The sequence below is a fragment of the Talpa europaea genome (assembly GCF_964194135.1).
Source record: "Talpa europaea genome assembly, chromosome: 11".
NCBI lineage: Eukaryota > Metazoa > Chordata > Mammalia > Eulipotyphla > Talpidae > Talpa > Talpa europaea.
The window spans coordinates 44550219-44571767 of record NC_140078.1 but is presented as its reverse complement, the minus strand read 5'-3'; the positions used below and the strand labels follow the sequence as shown (position 1 = coordinate 44571767).

The 21549-nt window shown below is 40.1% G+C and overlaps 1 protein-coding gene across 25 annotated transcripts in view; it reads left to right on the top strand.

The window, feature by feature from the left end:
* The window catches only part of IKZF1 (IKAROS family zinc finger 1), a gene marked incomplete at both ends in the record, with an annotated part of 96754 nt that extends 75900 nt beyond the window's left edge, over positions 1 to 20854 (top strand). For 5 of the 25 annotated variants that reach the window (XM_084246522.1, XM_084246500.1, XM_084246509.1 and 2 more), the window contains 4 exons: positions 1241 to 1408; positions 5929 to 6054; positions 11573 to 11707; positions 20154 to 20854. In XM_084246522.1, the coding sequence (XP_084102648.1) occupies positions 1241 to 1408; positions 5929 to 6054; positions 11573 to 11707; positions 20154 to 20854 (1130 nt within the window). The remainder of the gene's footprint in view (positions 1 to 1240; positions 1409 to 5928; positions 6055 to 11572; positions 11708 to 20153) is intronic. The other 20 variants (XM_084246503.1, XM_084246516.1, XM_084246517.1 and 17 more) reach the window with 10 other exon arrangements.
* Between the last annotated feature and the right edge of the window lie 695 nt (positions 20855 to 21549).

The following is a 21549-nucleotide window of genomic DNA, read 5'->3' as shown; positions in this document are numbered from 1 at the left end:
TCACGTAGATATGTTCCTTAAAAAAAACAGGTTTATTTTCAAAAAAGCTCCTTAAAAAAAGAGCTTTAATATTTACTTAAACATGACCAATGTATCACTCTTTTACATGAGACTTCAGTAAACTGTTTATCAATTCAGTCTAAGCCCAATGACTACTCAATAGAATATTTCTTTTTCTCAGATACCTGTTTATCCCCTTATCTATATCCAAATATAGAGACATGTGCTGCCACAGACAGCAGAGGTTCAAATGATTTCTTAGACATAAATCCAATAACACTACTCTAGAAAGAATTCCTAACAATGTCTAAATTGCAGCTCTTAGGATATTTGTCCTGAAACTATAACTTGTCTCCTATAGCTGTAGACAAATAATATTTAAAGTTTTTAGGATTTATGACAGCAAAAAACAAAAAGCAGGAGATCTCAATGCAGGTCTGATTCTTATACCCTAGGAGACCAGGGACTGTTCTTTGGATGGGGGAGTGTGGCACTTCCTTCAGTTTCTTACCTTCCCACTTTATTCAATCAATACCTCCCCTCCCCCCACACCCACCCTTCTCTCCCTCTCCTTTCTCCACCCCTCCCTCTCCCTCTCCGCTTCCCTCTCTCTCCCTCACAATCTCTCTGTCTGTCTCTTTCCTGATTTGCCTGCTTAGGGACAGACAGGTAATGGAGAAGAAATTGAAAGGGAAAATACAGGGAAAATGTAAATGAAAAGAAGTTATTATAACTGTTATAATGAAGTGCCTTTCATTTAAATATAAGAATGTAACGCTGAAATGAACTTGTGATCCTGAAATGCATTTTTAATGAGTTTCCTTTTTATTTTGCTGCTTCAGTGGCATATTTTAAAGACCCTTTGAAAAAAGCCACATTAAAAACCCCACCAAATGCCACAACACGCAAAATTGGATATTGGTTTATTCCAAAACTGCTGATCAGGAAGAGTGGCTCTTCATCACAAAATGTTGCAGTCACTTTATTTAAATGAGTTTGAATTTGCATTGTGATGTGCCATTCTGATTTAGGAAAAAAAAATTAGATTTTCAGATCAAATTGACCCAACCAGTGAAGCGTTAAGGAGCTGGCAGGTTTAGTCTGAAAGCCTCATGTTCTATCAAACCTGCAGCCGGTGGAAGTCACCGGCCCCCGTGGGAAACAACTTTCTCGCCTGTGTCCTCCTCTTGTCCCCTGCGCTGAGTTTTGTTCTCAGAGACTCTGCCTCTCCTCTTCACAGGAGAACGGCCTTTCCAGTGCAACCAGTGTGGGGCTTCTTTCACTCAGAAAGGCAACCTGCTCCGGCACATCAAGTTACATTCTGGAGAGAAGCCTTTCAAGTGCCACCTCTGCAACTACGCGTGCCGCCGGAGGGACGCCCTCACCGGCCACCTGAGGACACACTCCGGTAGGTCCTTCGTGCACAGGCCAGCATTCCAGAGACTCCAAGGTCATGTGGGGTGCCCTGGCCCTTGTGTGGTATGTTTGGGGAGTCTCCTGATGGCTAACCTGGTCCCAGGGCACACCCTCCATCAGTCACTGGCCATCCCTGACTTTGACATCAGTGCCTCCCTGCCCTGTATTTTCTGATTTCCCAATGAACCAGAGGAAGTGGCAGGTGAAATCACACACACGCGCACGCACGCGCGCGCGCACACACATACACACACACTCTCTCTCTCTCTCTCTCTCTCTCTCTCTCTCTCTCTCTCCTGCGATCTCACCTCAGGTATGTAGAATATTTCAAAAGGGCCTCCCCATCCCATTTAAGTGGGAAATTTTTAGCATTATACTGCTAACACACCAAAAGTTTCCAAATACATTTATTTATGTTAATGTTAAGCCACATTTAATACTGTTATGTATTCAACGGCTGTGATGATTAGGGTAGTTTTCTCTGCAAAGGAGGCAGACAAGTCAATCTGTGACCTGTTCCCAGAAATTCCTGCCCCAGTAGGCCTGAGTATAACTGTCCCTCCAGAATCCAAATGAGGATTGGAGAAGTCAGTGTAGAGCTGTTACCACTGCATTCCAAATAATCCAGAGTCTCAGCTACAGTCTCATAATTAGCTTGGATGTGCAGCAATTCTAGAAGCGCTCCTCACTGATAAACCCAAATACACCATTGCTTAGACGAGATCTTCTATGTCCTGACAGTCTTTCCTCAGTATTTCATTACTCAGAAGCCCATAGTCTTTTTTTTTTTTTATGTGTAAAAGAACCTGGGTGTAGGTCAGAGGTGCAGGGAGTGAGAGGATTCACCGGAGACAGAGAGGGGAGCAGAACAGGCAGATCTACTGAAATACACTGATACACTGCTGAGGGGAGCATCGGGTGAGACAGGAGAGGTCTGCAGCACCATGTGGGTTGCTCCCTGGCCAGAGATCAAACACAGGCAGTAACAGTGATAGTGCTCAAATTAATCCCTATGCCACCGGGAGGCCCTTACAGGAATCTTAAGAGAAGAAAGTTTAAACATGATGCTCAGACATACACATCACCCAGCAGGGATATTTGACTTGGCACCTGTGGAGGACACCAGGGAGAGATTGATGGGGCCCTTGTCCCTGCCCTTGGAGAGCTCACTGTCCACACTGTTCCTCAGGGACTGCTCTGAGCACATGGTGGAAGAGAAAGGTGATGCAGACCTCCTCCCACATCTCCAGAGTAGCAGATGGGAGGCACCTCTTATGAGGAGGTGGGCTGCTCCGACCTTGGGGAAAGGTTCATCTGCACTCAGATCACTTTGTTCCCAGATGCCATGAGTGTAGATAATGTCAGGGTTTTTAGAGGCCTCTTCCCATACCCATTGACTGATCATCCAAGGGAATTCGTTCCCTGGTGGGGGAGACTGGCACACAGTAGCTGAGCAACCACGTGTCACAGTATCATGACAGTGTCAGAGAGGGCACAGGGAGGCAATCATCAGTCTCCAGAATGGGAGGCTTCAGGAGAGACCTCCATTACAAAGTGTGCTGGTGTCCATGCTGAAAGGTGAGTTTCTCAAGTTTACCTTCAGAGAAGTTCCAAGTGAGTGGAACTTTCTGTAAGTGAGTGATCATTCTGTAAATGATCCTAGACAAGGGTGAGGAACACACTTAAGCAAGAGCTGTGTGAAACTTGGACTTTCTCCTGCAAGTGGCACCTGCAAGAAATCAGTCAAGAGGCAGGTGGGAGAGGAGTAGCAGGGCCTTTGGAGTACTAGGTCCCTCATAGATTTGACCAGGCCATTTCCTCTGCATTCTATCACTTTCCTAAGAGTCAACATGTAAAAGCCTCCCCCAAATTCTCCTAATTTGAAAACTGCCATGATTTGGGTGGGCTTCTTAAAATCTTCCCAGAAAGAAGCCATGCAAAACCAAGGAGTTGCTCCTTCCACAGAGCAAACAAGTCAGCAGGGGCCAATGCCACCCCCTCCCTATCGGGGACAGGGCATGTTCATGCTGGGATGACTTTGCTGCATTGACAGGGAGAATAGGTGACTCCCCCAGGGTGGGACAATGACAACATGTTTATTATTTTTTAATGTTTACATTATTATTTTTTTAATGTTTAATGTTTACATGTGTCAGTAATGAGAGGCAGATGTATTGTCCCACTTAGAGATTAAGGTCGTGTTGGAACTAAATGACAAGATTTGTGTAGTTGTCAGCTGTGACCACCACACAGGCTGTGTGAAGGGCCTAACAGATTATGTGCAATGACAGTGACACTGCATTAGGGTTGGGTTGATGTACATCTTCCCATATAAGTGGAAAACATAATGACTCACCCTTTGCTTGATACCAACTATATCATCAACATGCCCAGATCACTCTACCTTGCAGCAGAAATGTCTCCTGCATTTTCAGTCCTTAAAACTTAAGTGACTACAAGCCTTTCTCTTTTCTTTCCTACTGTGAATATTTGAACATCTAGTGCAGTGTTTCCTGTAATTCTGACTTCTGCAGTCTTTAGGTATCTTGCTCTGTGAATAGCTAGTTACTCAAGTAATTATATATAACAGAAGGCAAACTTTGGACAGTTTATGTCTAATATGGATCCACCAATGAACACATGGGTAGTGAGAAAAACATCATTGAGCCAGGGTGATAGTGATTCTGCTGAAAAATATTTCATGTCTGAAAGTGCAAGACAAGTACCTCTTGGGGAAAAAAAAACAATGACTTCAGTTCTACAGGATGATTTCTCTAGAATGAAATGAAGACAAGTCTTATTAGCAAATGCCAATGTGCTCGCCTTTTCTTCTACAGCAGGATAGTCCACATCCCACTAAAAAGCATGACCAACCTCACCTTTTCCCTAGCAGCTGGTGATGGCCTGAGGTTCCAAAGATCAACATGGTAGTGGTGTTATAGCTGTGGAATTTATCCTATACTGATAACAAGAGGTGTTTGGGTAGTCTGGGTAAAGCAACTGCTGGGTAAGATTCCTACTTAAAGCTTCCTCTAGCAAGCTGAGCTAGATACTTTGTTTCCTAAGGAATATCAGACTATGTTTCAAGTTATAATTCAGTTCCATTGCTTACAGTTAACATACTTCTTATGTCCCAGAGTGAAAATCAGTTGTACTAAAAAACAGATATTTGCCAAAGTTCAAACATTACCAGGAAAGGGCTTTGAGTATTTCTGTATTCCATTAATTACTAAAGGCAGTATTCAATAAGATATGCAAATTTTGGTAACTGTATATTTCAACATCATTTCCTGGCATGGTTACACACTTTCTACAGATTTCTCCCATAGAAAATGTTCTAGTTGTCAAATGTTTGTTTTTCATCTAAGTCTTCTCTTCACCTAAGAAAGAGATTTGACCAATATAATTGGTTTAAACATTTTAACATCATTCCTATTTGGATGGTATTGAAATGTGTGAAATCTAACAACATGAGAAGAAAGAATATTCTGGTCTTATGGTATAAATGCAGATTACATAAGTAATTGAAAATATTTCATTCATCTCATCTCTGAAAATTCTCCCTCTTAAAGTCTTTAAACTTGAGCATGCTGTGAATTTAAGTTGTCCTTCGTTTCCTAAAACTCCACTTAAGAAAATTCAGGAAGGACTAAACACATTTTACTGAGCTGCACTACCTAATACAGTAGCCAATAGCCACATGTGGTATTTAAATTTAAATCAATTAAAATTGAACAAAATGAAAACATTGATTCTCAGTGGCGCTGGTTATACATTGATGCCTAGTAGCTCCAAATAGTTGGTGGTCACCATCTTGAACAGTACAAGGGCTACAGTATTGGACATCACGGGGAGAAAACACTGCCATCCTGTGGTAAGTCATATTGGACAGGGCTGATAGAGGAGTTAAGCTTGTTAATGTTCTTTGTGGAGAGAACAGAACTTTTCCAAGTGAGAACATGAAAATACACTCAGGGAATACTAATTTCATTAAAGTATACTTAGCCACCATACATTCTTAAAAAACCTTAAATTACCAGTTTTAGCACCTTAGAATTTATTAATTCATTTTCATGATGTTAGAGTTAGAGTCGATGTCATGACAGACCCAGCCCACAGAGTAGAGATATTTAGTTTCTATATTGTCCAACCACCATGCACCTTCCTCCTCTTTCTGCCCAGTTTTTCAGCGTTCACATTAAAGTACTGCAGTGGTTTGTTTCCTGCAGTTCAAGGATTCATTTAGTGTCTTCAGTAGGAAATAATTTGGCAGTCAGAATAGTGGGCAAAGTTAAAATGAAACAAGTCATAAGAGTTGTTGGTACAATCAGAGAAACCCTTGGGTATTAATAATTTTAAATTAAGTAATTTTGACTAACTTTTACCTCTCCAGAGTAGAGTGATTTTTGGGTTTTCTTGAACTTTTTGGTAATAATAGTATTGCATGCATTCCCACTACACAGTAAGGCTGATGTTTAATTGGGGTCTTGAACTCAATTGTGTTTTCTGCAGTTGGTAAACCTCACAAATGTGGATATTGTGGCCGAAGCTATAAACAGCGAAGCTCTTTAGAGGAACATAAAGAGCGCTGCCACAACTACTTGCAAAGCATGGGCCTTCCAGGCACTCTCTACCAAGGTAAGCCCTGAGAGCATGGGGCGGGCCTGAGCGAGGGGCGGGCCTGGCCTTGCACTGTGCCTCCTCAACGCAGATGAAGAAGGGCCCTCTCAAGCACTCACCCTGGGAGAAAACACCGTTGCTGAACCACTGGGAACGAAGGGAAGCTTTTGGCTTAGGGAAAATATGATTTTCCCTAAAATCATATTTCACTAGAGGCACACAGATCTTCCCAACCTTTAAATCCTATTCTCACCTTGGAGTACTTGGTTTGAAAACCCCCCACTTTAATATCTGAGGACTTCTTCAATAGTGACCCTTGAAAGTTTGGAGTTTGGGGTTTTCTTAAACCTAGAGTATCGATTGCTTCTTTGTGCTTAGTAATCGAAATAAGATGAGAAATATTGTTTCCAAAGCTTTTTTGTGTGTGAAATTGATCAAATAAGAGCTTTCAGGTTGTGTTTTCCCTCATCAGTTTTAGCACCAGAACATGAGAGATAGCTTGTTGGAAGAGCTGACAGGCAATAGTGTTGAGCCTGTCACAAGATTCAAGGAAAGCTTTTTTTTTTGTTTGTTTTTTATGAGTTTTGATGTTTTTTGGTATACTGCATCATGAGATAGCACTTGACTCCAATCTTAGATAATGTAAAGTGAAAGATGTAGAGAGAGCACTGAGGAGACTGAATTCACTCAGAGGGATTGCAGTGTTAAAAAGAGCATCTTTCTAACTTTTTAAGACAAGAAATTTGTAAGTAAAAAGCCAACCTCTTTGAAAACACTTTATTTGGCACTCCCACTAAAAAAAGTCATGATTGGTCTAAGGGGTAAAGGTTAAGTCGAACATCACCCAAAGCAGTGATAGTGAAGGCAAAGATAAACAGCTGGGACTACATCAAATTAAAGAGCTTCTGCACAGCAAAAGAGACAATAACAAAAACAAAGAGAAACCCCACCGACTGGGAGAACATTTTTGCACACAACACTAATGATAAAGGACTGATCACAAAAATCTACAAAGAGCTGATGAGACTCAACAAAAACAAAGAAAATAATCCAGTCAAAAAATGGTCAGAAGAGCTAAAAAGAAACTTCTCTGAAGAGGAAATGCAAATGGCCAACAGGCATATGAAAAAATGTTCAACATCATTTGTAATCAGGGAAATGCAAATCAAAACTACAATGAGATACCATCTTACACCAGTGAGAATGGCACATATTAAAAAAACTAGCAACAACAAATGTTGGCGAGGTTGTGGCGAAAAAGGAACACTTCTGCACTGTTGGTGGGAGTGCAAACCGGTCCAACCACTATGGAGAGCTGTGTGGAGAGTTCTTGACCTACTAAACATAGAGCTTCCATATGATCCAGCAATTCCACTCCTAGGTATTTACCCAAAGGACACAGTAACATCAATTCCAAAGAGCACCTGCACTCCTATGTTTATAGCAGCACTGTTTACAATAGCTAAGCTTTGGAAACAACCCAAATGCCCAAAAATAGATGACTGGATCAAGAAGATGTGGTACATATACACCATGGAATATTACTCAGCATTCAAAAAAGATAAACACATGCAATTTGCAGCAATATGGATGGCGCTGGAAGGGATCGTGCTCATAAACACATGCAATTTGCAGCAATATGGATGGCGCTGGAAGGGATCGTGCTCAGCAAAATAAGCCAGAAAGAAAAAGAAAATTACCGGATGGTCTCACTCATAGCAGGAATCTAGAAAACTTAAATAAGGGACCAGGAAAAAGAATAACTATAAGAAAGAAAATATCAAAATCAACAAACAACTATGAACCAGAGACACTCTATGGGGGGTGGGGGGCGGGGAAAGGAGGGATTGGGGTCAAAATAAGGGGGTTGTAATTGTATGGGGAATACAAAATAAAATTTAAATTAAAAAAAAGTTTAAGTTGAAAATTTATCAAGCCCCATTCAGTTTTCTGACTTTAATAAATGACCCATAAAGGAAACCCACCAGGGAATAGTCAGATTTTTAAAAAATTGTATCATTTAATTTTTTATCATGTTAAAACATAAATAATATAAAATTTATTCGGCGGCATTAACTACATTCAGGAATACTCCAGTTATTAATGGCTGATGAAAGTGCAGAGAATGGTCAGGATGAAGCCATAGGAATCGAAGTCTCAGCACCAAAAGGCAACATGTCACATGACCAAAGTTTTGGGGTTCTGTGCTGTCCTGGTCAACTGTGGTTCTGGGCACTGACGCTTGATTTTTTACTGGGGCTTAATCTTCTTACCTATAAAATGACAAGATCCCATTTCAGATATCATTTAGCTGCCCTCAAAGTCTAAGGTCTAATTTTAGAATGGGAAAGAACTGACAGTAGAAGAGGGGGAACTAGATATTTAATAACAATAGCAACAATATAGCAATTGTTGATTGGGGGGATAATTGAAGGATAACTATGCTGAGAGGATAACTATGCTCTTTTAAAATAGAAGAGATTATGCTCAGTGAAATAAGCCAGAAGGAAAAAGAAAAATATCAGATGGTTTCACTTATAGGAGGAACATAAGGGAACCAAATAAGGGATCAGGAAAAAATTATAATAATAATAAAGAAAAAAGCAAAACTAGCCACCAATTACAAATCAGAGATATTCTGCAGGGAAGGGGGAGGGAGAGGGATCAAAACAGGGGAGGGAACGAGCACAAGGGACTATGGTGATAATGCACGGATGAATTAGTGATGGGATTTTACGGAGACTATACCTGAGAAGAGAAAGCAAATATTGTACAAAATGAACAATGATGTAAAATATATATAAATATTTTTTAAAAAAATCAAGTAAAAAGTATAAAATTTAAACACTCAGATACTGTATTTTTCTGAGAAAAATAAGTTAATGGATATAAGAAAAAAGTGCCCCTGACCAATGTTTAAATAAGTCATTTTTCAACTGGACAACTATTAAATGAGGACTTCTTATCTATAATACCAAGCCCTCTTGCATATAATAATCTGAATGTCCCCATGGAATGAGAAGACAAAACAAAGAAGAGAGGCAGAAAATGAACACTGGTTTTCTCCAGTTTTTATGAATAATAATCAAAATATGGCAGGCTGAGGGATTTTTCCACTGAGATCCAGGTTCCAGTTTCATCTCTGCATCTGTGTTTGAATGTGACCCTGGGTTCATCCACTAAGTGGGAGTGATAGTTCCTGCTTGACCAGGCCTGAACAAAATTGCTCTGTGAGAAATGTGAGAGAAGGAGTAGATGTGAGAATAAGGAGCACAGGCAGGCATCCAGACTGGTGTTATCCAAGTATTGACACCAAACACACAACCCTCCTCTATGTCCACATCAATAAGCATATATTAAATAGTATTCTGTGGTCAGCATCAATTTAATCCTAAAATGTTAATGTATTCCCTTTGGTGATCAAATGATCGTAAACACCAAAATAATGTCTTCACATTCACAGTAAGTGCTAATTGAAGGAACTTTGAGTGTCAAGGGAACCCATAAAGCACCTTCTAGACTACATATGGGATTTGGAGGGCAGGCACTGCCTAGGGAGTCTTGGTCACTTAACCTTGCTGTGCTGGGACTGGTTGGGCCTGTGCCTTCTCTGGGGTTCTCATCTCTATCCTTCCCATATCCCCTAAAGCTGTCCCCCCAGAAATCAGACAGATGCTTACTCAGACTTTCTCTCTTAGTTTCCCTTAGGTTGGGCCCAATCTTTTATACTGGGTAAAAACAAAGCCTAGTTTGTAGGATGTGGGAAAGATTGGTTTTCCTGAATGTGTTTTTACTTAGTGAAAGACTTTTGGGCCATCTCTTGTAATTTTCTAATGTCTTATGGAAAAAGTAAGTTTCTCTTATGCCTTCAGTACACAGATTATGTTACAAGCCCTTAGAAGAGAATGCATCAGAGGAAAGCTTACCAGGGACTGGGAGCACGGAGCTCTTTTGTCCCTCACTATGAGAATTCTGAAGGTCTTGGCTCTCAGGAAGCCCAGTAGTCTTGGGGAGGCAGCCCTGCTGGCTGTGCCACAGGAACTCAGGGCAGGTCACATTGCAGAAGAAGGTGGACATAGCACAAAGCATGTTAGCTTGGTAGATCAAAAGTACAACCAGTGGAATCGGGTTTTATGGATTTTATGTGCATCCTTCATATTATCGGGGTATAGGTTATTATGTGTGCCCATTTAATAAGACATCCACATACACAATTTTCAAAATTACATTTACCAGTAATAACCAATTTGTAATATACTTTCAAATTGTCATTAATAATAGCAATGAAGACAGGCTATTTAGAAATAATCTTAGCAGGTAATGGGAAGAAAATGATAAAGAGAGCCACCAAACCATCCTGAAACAAGAAAGAAAACTTCAATCTTCAAAGATCGAAGAGGAAGAGCAGACTGGATATATGTGTCCTTCCAAATCAAGGCTAACCTAAAATTAGTCTATAATTCTTATTGGAAAAAAAAAATAAATAAATAAATAAATAAAAATAATAATTCTTATTGGAATTTGGTGACCATATATCATAAAGTGAATAAATTTATTTGTAAAAATAAATGAGAGACATGGCATTTCTCTTAGAAGAATAATGTCTAGGTTATATTAAAATGTAGCTTTAATATGGAATTTATGGGTAAATAGACAGACAAATCAATATCAGATATGGTTAAAACTTCCAGAAGTTATGTGATAAACCAGCATGTCTTATGTGAGAAAGAGGAAGCATATGTCAGTGGAATTGAAATGGACTATTCAGAAATGGTGTTAGAAGAATTGATTACCTATTTGGAAGATAATCCGTTTACATGTTCAGATATAGTTATAGTTCCAAAAATCAACAATAAAAACTAAATTGAAGGTGAGACTAAAATATACAAAATTGTGTCTTCAATTATGGAAAGGAAGTTACCATGATCAACTAAAAAGAGCCTGTACATCAGCATTTATTGCCACATTTCTATGTTTTTTACTATATGCAGATACTATTTGATTTTCAGTCTGCTGTATATTCAGGGATAAGGAGCTTTAGGGTCACCCCTGCCCCATGGCCAGGATGCTATAGTGTAAGAGCAGCCATGTTTCTTTCTGCATCACAGTTTACTATGCAGAGGATATAGTCAAACCCTTAGATCATTTCTAGCCCTGACAGTTCTTTGGTTCTCAGAGGGCTGTTGTCAATATTGACTGAGTTAATGGATTTGGGAATATTTGGAAAAATGAAGGGGACTTGTCATAGGGTCACAATCATAAACCAGCTTCTGGTGACAGTGAGAGGGTTTGTTCCTTTGAACTTGAGGACTGGCATGCAGTCAACAGGTGTCGTTAGCAGGTGGCCTATCTTTGTCTTTTCTATCTCTTGTTCAACCTCTGTCTGGAAGATTTTCTAAGAAGATTAGAAATAATTTGTACAAAGGGCCTGGATTTTGTAAGCATTTAACAAATGTCATATTTAACATTGGACACAACTGAACCCTTTCACCATAAGCACTGCTAAACTGGCCTCTCTAACTGTCTTTAACTTTAGTAATGAAAGAAGAAAATAATCACAGTGAAATGGCAGAAGACCTGTGCAAGATAGGATCAGAGAGATCCCTCGTGCTGGACAGACTAGCAAGTAACGTCGCCAAACGTAAGAGCTCTATGCCTCAGAAATTTGTTGGTAAGAGTTAAACGTTTGCTGTCTCTTAAAAAACAACTATGTGGATTTTATATACTTAGGTTGTCATTAGTTGAGGATAGAAGAAAGAAAAAAGTCCTTCAGTTTTTAGAGAGCAAAACTGATAAGCTTAAGATTTCTTAAATATCTTAGAATTTTTCCAGAAAGTCTACTAAAAATACCAACGCTGTCTTTAGCAATTCTTCCTAGATGTAGCCCTGAACATCTGAACACCCAGTCACACCGACCTGTAGATGCCCCCTATCCATTTGGAGGTGGCCAGGTCATTGTGCATAGGGTGGAGCCAACAGGGGCCCTAGCTCAACAGGGGGCTCCCCACACCACATGGACACCCCCTCCCTGAGCAGCCTCTAAATGTCAGATCCTTGTTTTTCACATGAAGCTCCTAGCACTCCCAAATTGGGACACTTTGAAGACCTAATGGGCAGAATGGCACAGCAGCTCACCCATATGAAGTGAAGCTCACCCATAGGAAGTGCCCATTGAAGAAGGCGCATGGCTGTGATTGCTGCCATGACTGTTGAATCTCTACCTATAAGGGGTAAAAGGAAAAGTGAGGTGGACCTTTTCTCTGGGAGCTTGTTACCTAGTGTAGGTGGTAGACAAATGTGCCAATAACCATCATCCAGGCCAAACATCCAAGAATAAGAATAAATGACCACTACACAGTTGGAAGAGTAAGAACTCACTGAGCTTGGGGACCTAAAATGGCAGTGCAGACCCACATGTGAACATTGTCACTTGATGAAATTATTCAACTTCTCCAAGCCTTGGTTCCATTCTTTATGTATCTCACAGAATTTTATGAAGATAAATGGACACCAAAGAAGTGAGGATATTTATAAACCCTCAATGTGAAGGTCAACTATTATCAGAGGGATAATATCCAGGAAAGATGTCCACAGAAAGTGAAAGGTCATTCCAGAGGACAGTATCACAGGGAAAGGGTTTTGTCCACAAAAGAGGCTCATGGAAGGAAAGTTATGTCCAGGGAAGAGACTTACAGGGAGAAGATCATGTCCAGTAAAAAGTATCAGTAAAAGCTTTGTGAAGCTGGCTGTGTATGGAGAAATAGCTTTTAGCACAATACAGGTGGTAGGGGAAAAGGAGAAGATTATAGACAAATGACAAAAATAATAAGAAATGGTGATGCTGGCTTTTAGGACCAGAGAGGAACATGTGGGACATAATTAAGTTTCTGAGCTAACTTACAAGACCATAGGGAAGTTCCAGGCCATAGAGTGAATGGCCTTTGATTAGCAAAGTGAACAATATGTTGGTAATTCAATAAGCAGAAAAAAACATTGACTTTTTTTTTTGAAGCAACATTTTGGAAATTAGGAGACAGCAAGAGTCAATAATTGATTGGATAAGGAAAAGGGATGGGGCAGTGGTAGCACTCATAGAGAGAGGATGGTAAGGAGGTGGAAGAGGCATATAGGTCAGTGCTGGGAATGATGGAACCCTTGAATTGTGGTGACTCTGGTGGAATAGTATGTTATTTACAGCCAGGTTCTGGAAAGAGAGTTCTGGTTTGATTTGCTAATTTTCAAGGACTTCCTGGTGTAGATGCTATACTGGGAACTATATATTGGGAACTATTTATCTGTCTAGAATGCGGTTAATGCCTCTGAGAGAGGCCCTCACTTCTTATAGTACAGCAGGAAGAGGGGAGGACAGAGGAGAAGCCAAATTCTGGGAGATTCAGCCTCTTTTGTGCAGCCTAAAATAAGCTCCAGTTTGATCTGATTTAAATAAGGGTGTCATAGGTTGAAAGGTATAGGGGAGAAAAGAGTTAATTCTTTAAAAATGTCTTTGGAAATCACTGGCTAGAGACACTTAATGAGGAATTATCCACATAAATGTGAACTTTTAGATTATGGAAGGACCTACTTCTTGAGGATTTTCTGGTCATGGTCAGATAACTGGGAGATCATGTCCAGTAAAAGCTTTGTGAAGCTGACTGTGTATGGAGAAATAGATGGTGGGAATCAAGTAGCACTGGCTGAGGTAGAAATACAACCTGGCACCTCCCTGCCAGGTATGTACAGTGAGAACAGTTGGGAGGTGACTGAGGAGATGGAGCAAAGCAAGTGTGTCCAAGAATTGTTAACAGTCACTGACTTTGGGAAGCAATGTTTGACTGCCTCCTTCAGATTAAGAAACTGGAGAATGTCTCTCTCATAGAGAGAGGATGGTAAGGAGGTGGAAGAGGCATGTAGGTCAGTGCCGGGAGTGACGGAACCCTTGAATTATTTGAAAAATGAATATTTGCAGCCCATTTTAATTTTGGAGACTTCAAACTAAATGAGATCATATGTGAAACTCTCCTGTATCCCCTTCTATTGAGACAATAATTTAGGCATTGACTTTAGAAGTTTCTATATTTAAAACAGCAACAATAAGCCCTTTCATCAAACTAAGTTAGGATGAAAAAGAGAGGTGGAACACACTGGAGATGTATAAAAGGAAGAGTAGGAGGAGGATCGTTAGAGTGGAGTTTGAGAAAAGGGCTCACAGAGTGGGCATTATGTGAGATTTTCCCCAAAAGTGTAGTGATTGGCAATCTATTGATATTTCTAAAATAATGTCCCTTCTTTATTTGGTAAAATAATACCCAAAACCTGCCATCTCCTCACTTCGTTTGGTGAAATTTCAGTCACTCCTAACTTGTCAGAGTTTCTCCATCTCCAAAACAAAAAGGAGATGGATCTCAAAATACCTTCAGCCTCTATGTGCTATGTTTTTCCATTATATAAATTCAAAAAGGTCATGTAGGAAAGCAAATGTTGTCATTCATGCTGGCTCTGTAGTGATGGAGCTGAAAGAGTCCTGGTTTTGCATTCAAGAAGCTAGGTTCAGGGTCCAGCTCCATCTATGACTGGCTGGACTTAGCAGCCCCATCTATTAAGTGGGTGTGATGCCAGTTGCCCTGCCTCCTTTCTCAAGGCAGTACTTTGAATCAAAAAAGAGGCGATGGGGGCCTTGCTGGCATCAGCACTATGAAGCTATCTGCAGCCACTGTAGCACCGGTTCGATCCCTTGCCAGGGAGGTGACCCACATGGCGCAGCAGACCTCTCGTGTCTCACCCAATGCTCCCCTCAGCAGTGTATTTCAGTGGATCCACCTGTTCTGCTCCACACTCTGACTCTGGTGGGTTCTCTCACCCCCTGCATCTCTGGCCTGCACCCCAGCTCTTGTATGCATGAATAAATAATTTTTTTTTAAGAAAAGAGATGGTTTGACAGTAAAAGGAAATAGAAGAGAAAAATAACAATGATCAATATTCCTGTAAACCATTATAATTCTCTTAGTATATATTCTCTTTTTCTTATGGAAAAGGCCCTGTTGTGCTATTAGAATGACACCTGGTTAATATAACAAATTTATATTTTAAATCAATCATGAAGAACCTTAATTCAGTAATGAATGTTTTAAAATCGCTATAAAAAACCAACACCCAGAAATTACCATGAAAAGTAGTTGAACATCATTCTAAACATATTTCTGTTCCGGTAGCTAGACATAGGTAAGATGATGAATAGGTGGCTTGATAGACATAGGTGTGAAATAATTGTTTCTATAAAGAGTCTGTCATATTATAGATGCTGTTTCAAATGAAAGTATCATATTTATCCATCTTAAATTTAAGAGGTGAACAAGAACCAAACACAACTGGAAAACTAGCTCATCTTCATAAATTTTTTCACAAGGATTAATTGAAAAGATACTTTATGAAAAACATTAATGAGTCCGTCAAATAACTTTTAGTCAATTTGTTTCAATTTAGGAATTTCTTCTGATTCACAAACTAAGGACATTATTTTTTCAGTATATTGAGATTTTTGCATTCTTCTGCTTCATAATATTAAGATACTAGTATGTAAATCACAACTCTTATAACAATTCAACTATTTATTATTAGTTCTATATTTAAATAGAGTCAAGTTTCAGACCAAGTCCTTTTTATTGCTATTTCTATTTATTTTGAGTAATCTCTTAATTGAGTGGATCTCACATTCAAGCAACTTTTTTTCCAAAAGATTCCAGAGTTATTTAGAACTTGATGGTTTTTGCCCCTTGGTTTTCTACTTGGAGAACATGTTGACAGAATGAATGGTTTTAGATCACTCTTTTTATCCCCTGATAACTTTTTAGATCTTGCCTTGATAACTGGTAGCATTGTTTGTTGAATGTTCCTATGGAGATGTTTAAGGCCAGTCTGACATTCTGTTCTTAAAGGTGATTTCCATTTTCTCCCCGAATCCCTGGAGTTTTTCTTTAAGTGTTTTAACCTTAAATACCCTATCAGGGATGGGTCTCTTTTGTATTCTGAATAAAAAAATTCTGGGTATTTTAATCTGGGGAATCCCTTTTTCTCTTTATTTCTTGGAAATTATATTCTTTATAAATATATCTTTTCCATCTCTTGTGGTAAGTATTCAGGGATACCCATTTGCCCTTTTGTTAAATAATTTGTCTTCCATATCTGTTAGCATTTCTTTATCTTTATATTACATAAATTCAGTGTTTTTACCTTATTTTGCCCCCATGTTAGTAATTCCATTTTTAATAACTTATGTTCTGTTTCTTACAACTTCTAATTCATGTTTTAATTATTTAATAATAATGACTGGGACCTCATTTTGTTGCCTGTGATCTGAAATATTTTTAACGTTATTCTTTGGTTTTAGCATTTTGTCTTTCAGTTTTATTTTTTTATTGAGTCCATCTCACAAAGCAATTTTGAGACATTTACTCTCTTCTGTGAATTAAGTGTTTTTCTTCCCTAGGATGGGCTTATTGGTCTGTATTTTACTTCCTTTCTTCCCTTGCACAGCTAGAAAATATTTTCACAGTAACTATGACATTTCTTTTCATCTTGATTGTTCTACTTAGACTGATATGTCTTGATTGACATTTCGACTTTCTTCCCACTGTATTTGAGACATTTTTTTTTTCCCTGTGAGAGCTATTGATTTTTCTAAATCCTGAAAGAATGCCAAGGATGGGTGGGGGAAATTCAGGTGAGGAAAGTGCAGTCTTTGTTAAAGTCTTTCTCTCTGTTTTCTCAACGCATTCTGAGATGTGGTTAAATGTCCTCAGCCAGTTACCATCATGCCTGGTGGAGGAGTACTTTCCAGTCCCTCTGGGGACACTCTGCACTTCTAGACCATTACCCTGTAGTAGCCAGAACTTAACCTTGTTGTAAGAGCCAACTTCATACTTCTCCGGTGTTTCCTGATTCTCACAGGAAGAAATTTCAGCTGCTCTTTGATCTGGATTTATTCTCAATAGAGATAAGAATGTTAGGAAGATTGCTGAGGATTTTACTGATTTGTTCCAGGCATTTTAAGAGAGATCAGTGGTCAAACTTTGCCAGGTGTCTCATGCCGAAACTTTTCCTTGCACCTTGTTTTTTATTACTATCTATTTCATTGAATGTCTTCCTTTCTTTAGCTGATTGACAAAGTGGATTTTGTGGGGGTATTTTTTTCATGTTATGGAGTAGAAGGAAAATTCTATAGGTAGTTTAATATGCCATGGTAGTCTGAAATATACATTGCTTTTCTTCCTATTCATTTGTTGCTAGTACCATGTTTTAAAAAACAGATTTCAGTAGTTGCTTGCAAAACCACAGAACCATGACTTTGGAGAGAAACAGGATTATTAGGTGGGGAGTACTTTTATACTATCAGAATTGGCCACAAATTCCACCTCTTCCCCTCCTTGTTGGGTTTATTGGAGTGATAGACTAGGGTACCAGCCAGACAAGATTCATGTTGTTCTGGGGTTAGTGTTATAAAACATCTAGCTCCTTAACACAAAAGCAGACAAAAAGAAATTATGTGATTTCTGTAATGTTATCTGGTTATTTCTTCAAACCTCTAGAAGCTTTTGTGATCCCTGCCAACCAGCTTGCAAAGAGAGTCCTCTCTGTTCCATTGCTGCAGTGGGTGTGCCTGCCCAAGAAGTTCTCTGTAATCTAAGGATCACATTGACCCATTATCAGGGCACGTGAGACTCCTGACAGCAGGAGATTAAATGAATGGAAGCTGGGCCGTTATGTGATAAATATCCATTACAAAGCAAGAAATGAGACCTTCAGATATTTTATAGTATGATAAGGCTTATTCCTAAACAACCATCAGTGATCCTCAGTTATTTTTCTTTTTCCAAAAGGTACTATTAGTAAGTTTTTTAAACTCTGAAATTGTCCTTCTCTTGTTGAGAACTAGAGAAGAACTGGAGGTCAATTGTCAACATGGATAGAGTGGGTTCCCAATACCATCACCCTCACCACTACCCCTTAGTAATAACCAGACTCTTGTGGGAGTCTTGAAATAATTCCCTTCCCTTTGCCCACCCCCAATCTGTTCTTTCCCAGTGAGTGGGAAGAGCACATGCTACCTTCAAACCCTTCTGTGGTATCCTTTTTCCTTTGGACAAAGCCTCTGTTGGGTCTAGCCCTGTCTGCCAACATAATGCTGCTCTTGCTGCCCCTACCTGGAGCTCTGCCCTTCCTCTTTTACCATTCCTTCTAAACCCCAGCTGCTTTACTACCCTGGTTGTGTGTGGGGGGTGGGGGGGTGTGGTCCCCAGTGCTAGAACCCAAAATCCCACTCACCTGGTAGACTCCTCCTAGATCAAAACCCTGAGGAACACCCCTCTTCATCTTCATATGACTTCTCAGACTGGAATGCTCTGTTTGTGTGATCATGCTTTAGTGTCTATGACTGTTGTCGGCAGTATGCTGCTGCTGAAGGGGCTAACTTCTTACTCATCTTTCTGTGCCCAGTCTGGTCTGGGCCGGGCTTGGTGCATGCTCCATGAAGATGTGTTGAAGGAAGGAAAGAAACAGAAAGAAACGTAAATGTAAGCTGTTTAGATAAGCCCATGGATGGTCTCATGTGTTTTTATTTATGAATTAACCATCACTAAAAGTAAAGCAAAGCAGTAGTCCTGACAATAACATTGCAAACAGTTAATTACTGAACTTCCTAGTTAAGTCTTGGTTTATACTGACTTAAAACCAATCTAACAAACAGGTATATTTTCAAAGAAATTCCTTTTATTTCTTTATGAAAATGTTTACTTGGAAACTAATTACAAGAAACCAAAACTAGTCACAGATTTCACCTTTCCAGTGTAGGAGCTTTCCTCCTCCTACAAACCCTGCCATCAGATCAAAAGTTTCTTGAAGTGAATTACTCTCTCTGACAAGTCCTCAGCTTAGATATCGATCATGCTTAGTAATTTTTTGAAAATAAATAAATTCTGCAACATTCTGCCTTGTAGCTTTCTCACTTTTCTCCCAACTTCCCTCCATATCTCCTGCTGCACATGACTCCAGTGCTGCTAGGGTTTGAAAGGCAAATTTGTGGATTTCTAGAACCTGTAAATCTGAGTGTCCTTGATACTCTCACATCAAATCAGAGCCCTTTCAGCTTTCTGTTATTTACAAGAACAATATTTTATTATAAATAACACAATAGAAATTTGAACAAGTTGGGGATTAAGAGCACAGTTTTCCTTTCACCGATCAAATATCATAGTATAATTTATAGTCTGCCCTCCACATCTGCAGATTCAAGCAACCAACCTCCAGCATGGATGGTAGAATCCTTAAATATAGATCCATGCATAGAAAAATGTTGCATATGGTACAACAGACCTCTTCTGATTTGCCCGCTGCTCCCCTCAGCAGTGTATTTCAGTCAATCTGCCTGTTCTGTTCCCCACTCTGTCTCTGGTGAATCCTCTCACCCCCTGCACCTCTGGCCTGTACCCCAGTTCTTGTGTGCATAAATAAATAAATCTTAAAAAAAAGAAAAATGTTGCATATAAGTGGACCTTTTCAGTTTAAATCCATATTGTCTAAGGATCAACAATATGCAATTTTCATGTATTTTTATTAAATTTTATTTTAGAGAAAGGTATGAATTTAAAATTTTATCACAGCTTTTCACATAAGTATATTCACATTATTCTGACTCATTATGCAATTTAATTAAATAAATGCATGAGAAATTAACTAGTTATTGTAAATTACTTAAAGCACTATATTGAAAATATGTCACTTGAGTATTCATCTTAAATTAAATGATAGTGTTGAATTATATACGAAAAGGCATAAGGACTGGTTTAGTCTATTTGATATATGCTATTTAAGTTGGCATGCACATATTTCATATTCATTTGCTCATTTGCTCAGACAGATTTGTTTAAATGCCAACTCTGGACAGGTCCCTCTGCTATGTGTCCAGGGCAGAAACAGTTCAACCTTTACCTATTTTGGAGATTTTCATGTAAGTGTCTGAGAGCAAACCAAGAGCCATGAGATTGAATACCCCCTTTGATGTAGATTTTACCTGTTGCTGCCAGGCACACAGTAACTCAGGCCTCACTGTCATCTGCTTCCCACAGGGGACAAGTGCCTGTCAGACATGCCCTATGATGGCAGCACCAGCTATGAGAAGGAGAATGAGCTAATGCAGACCCACGTGATGGATCAAGCCATCAACAATGCCATTAGCTACCTTGGGGCTGAGTCCCTCCGCCCCCTGGTGCAGACACCCCCAGGTAGCTCTGAGGTGGTCCCAGTCATCAGTCCCATGTACCAGCTTCACAAGCCCCACTTGGAGGGGCCCCCACGTGCCAACCACTCCGCCCAGGACAGCGCTGTGGAGAATCTGCTGCTGCTCTCCAAGGCCAAGTCAGTGTCTTCTGAAAGGGAGGCATCCCCCAGCCAAGACTCGACAGACACCGAGAGCAATAATGAAGAGCAGCGGGGTGGCCTCATCTACCTGACCAACCACATCAACCCCCATGCCCGCAATGGCCTGTCCATCAAGGAAGAGCACCCAGCCTATGATGTGCTGCGGGCAGCCTCCGAGAGCTCTCAAGATGCCTTCCGGGTGATAGGCACAAGCGGGGAGCAGATGAAGGTGTACAAGTGCGAACACTGCAGGGTGCTTTTCCTGGACCATGTCATGTATACCATCCACATGGGCTGCCATGGCTTCCGTGATCCTTTTGAGTGCAACATGTGTGGCTACCAGAGTCAGGACAGGTATGAATTCTCATCCCATATCACGCGGGGGGAGCACCGCTTCCATATGAGCTAAATGCCCCAGCTGCACACGCCACCCGAGAAAAGCACAAACCATTACTGCCCCCCTCCTACCAGTGGATGGACTGGATGAGAAGCTTGTGCTTTAATTTCTAGGTGGTTTTTGTTTTGTTTTGTTTTGTTTTGTTTTGTTTTAAGCTAATTGGTTGCCATGTGATTTGCTTTTGAAAACAAAAAGATTTCATTGTTAGATGTGGGTGTACATTCAACACTCCACCCCCAAATTGCTATTACTAGATGTTTCCATAAACTGCTAGCTGAAATCCCCCCACCTATTGCCTCCTAGAATCCCCCTCCTCCAAGCAATGTGTCTCTTTCAGAAAGAAAGTTATAAAAACAGGCCAAAGTTTGGGCACGAATGTGCTGGCTCCTGTGCCAAGCAGAGGACTCCCATACCAGGTATGATTCTTAGGTCCTAGCAGCAGTGGGTCACCACCTGAGCTGACTTTCAGGTGAACAATACAGGTGAGCAGACCTTAAAGATGCCCCCATAGCAGACTTGAACACTGCATCATATTCTTCATAGGAAGCAAATTGTTGGGGCAAAGTTGTAATTATTGGTTCCCTTGCAAAGGGAGACAGGATGCATTGGAAATTCTTTTAGACTCATTCCCAATTTCCACACTGCTATGACATTGCTCGGAAGGCTGCAAGACTTCCCAGGCTTGCTGTCAGTTGCAAGGAACTCAA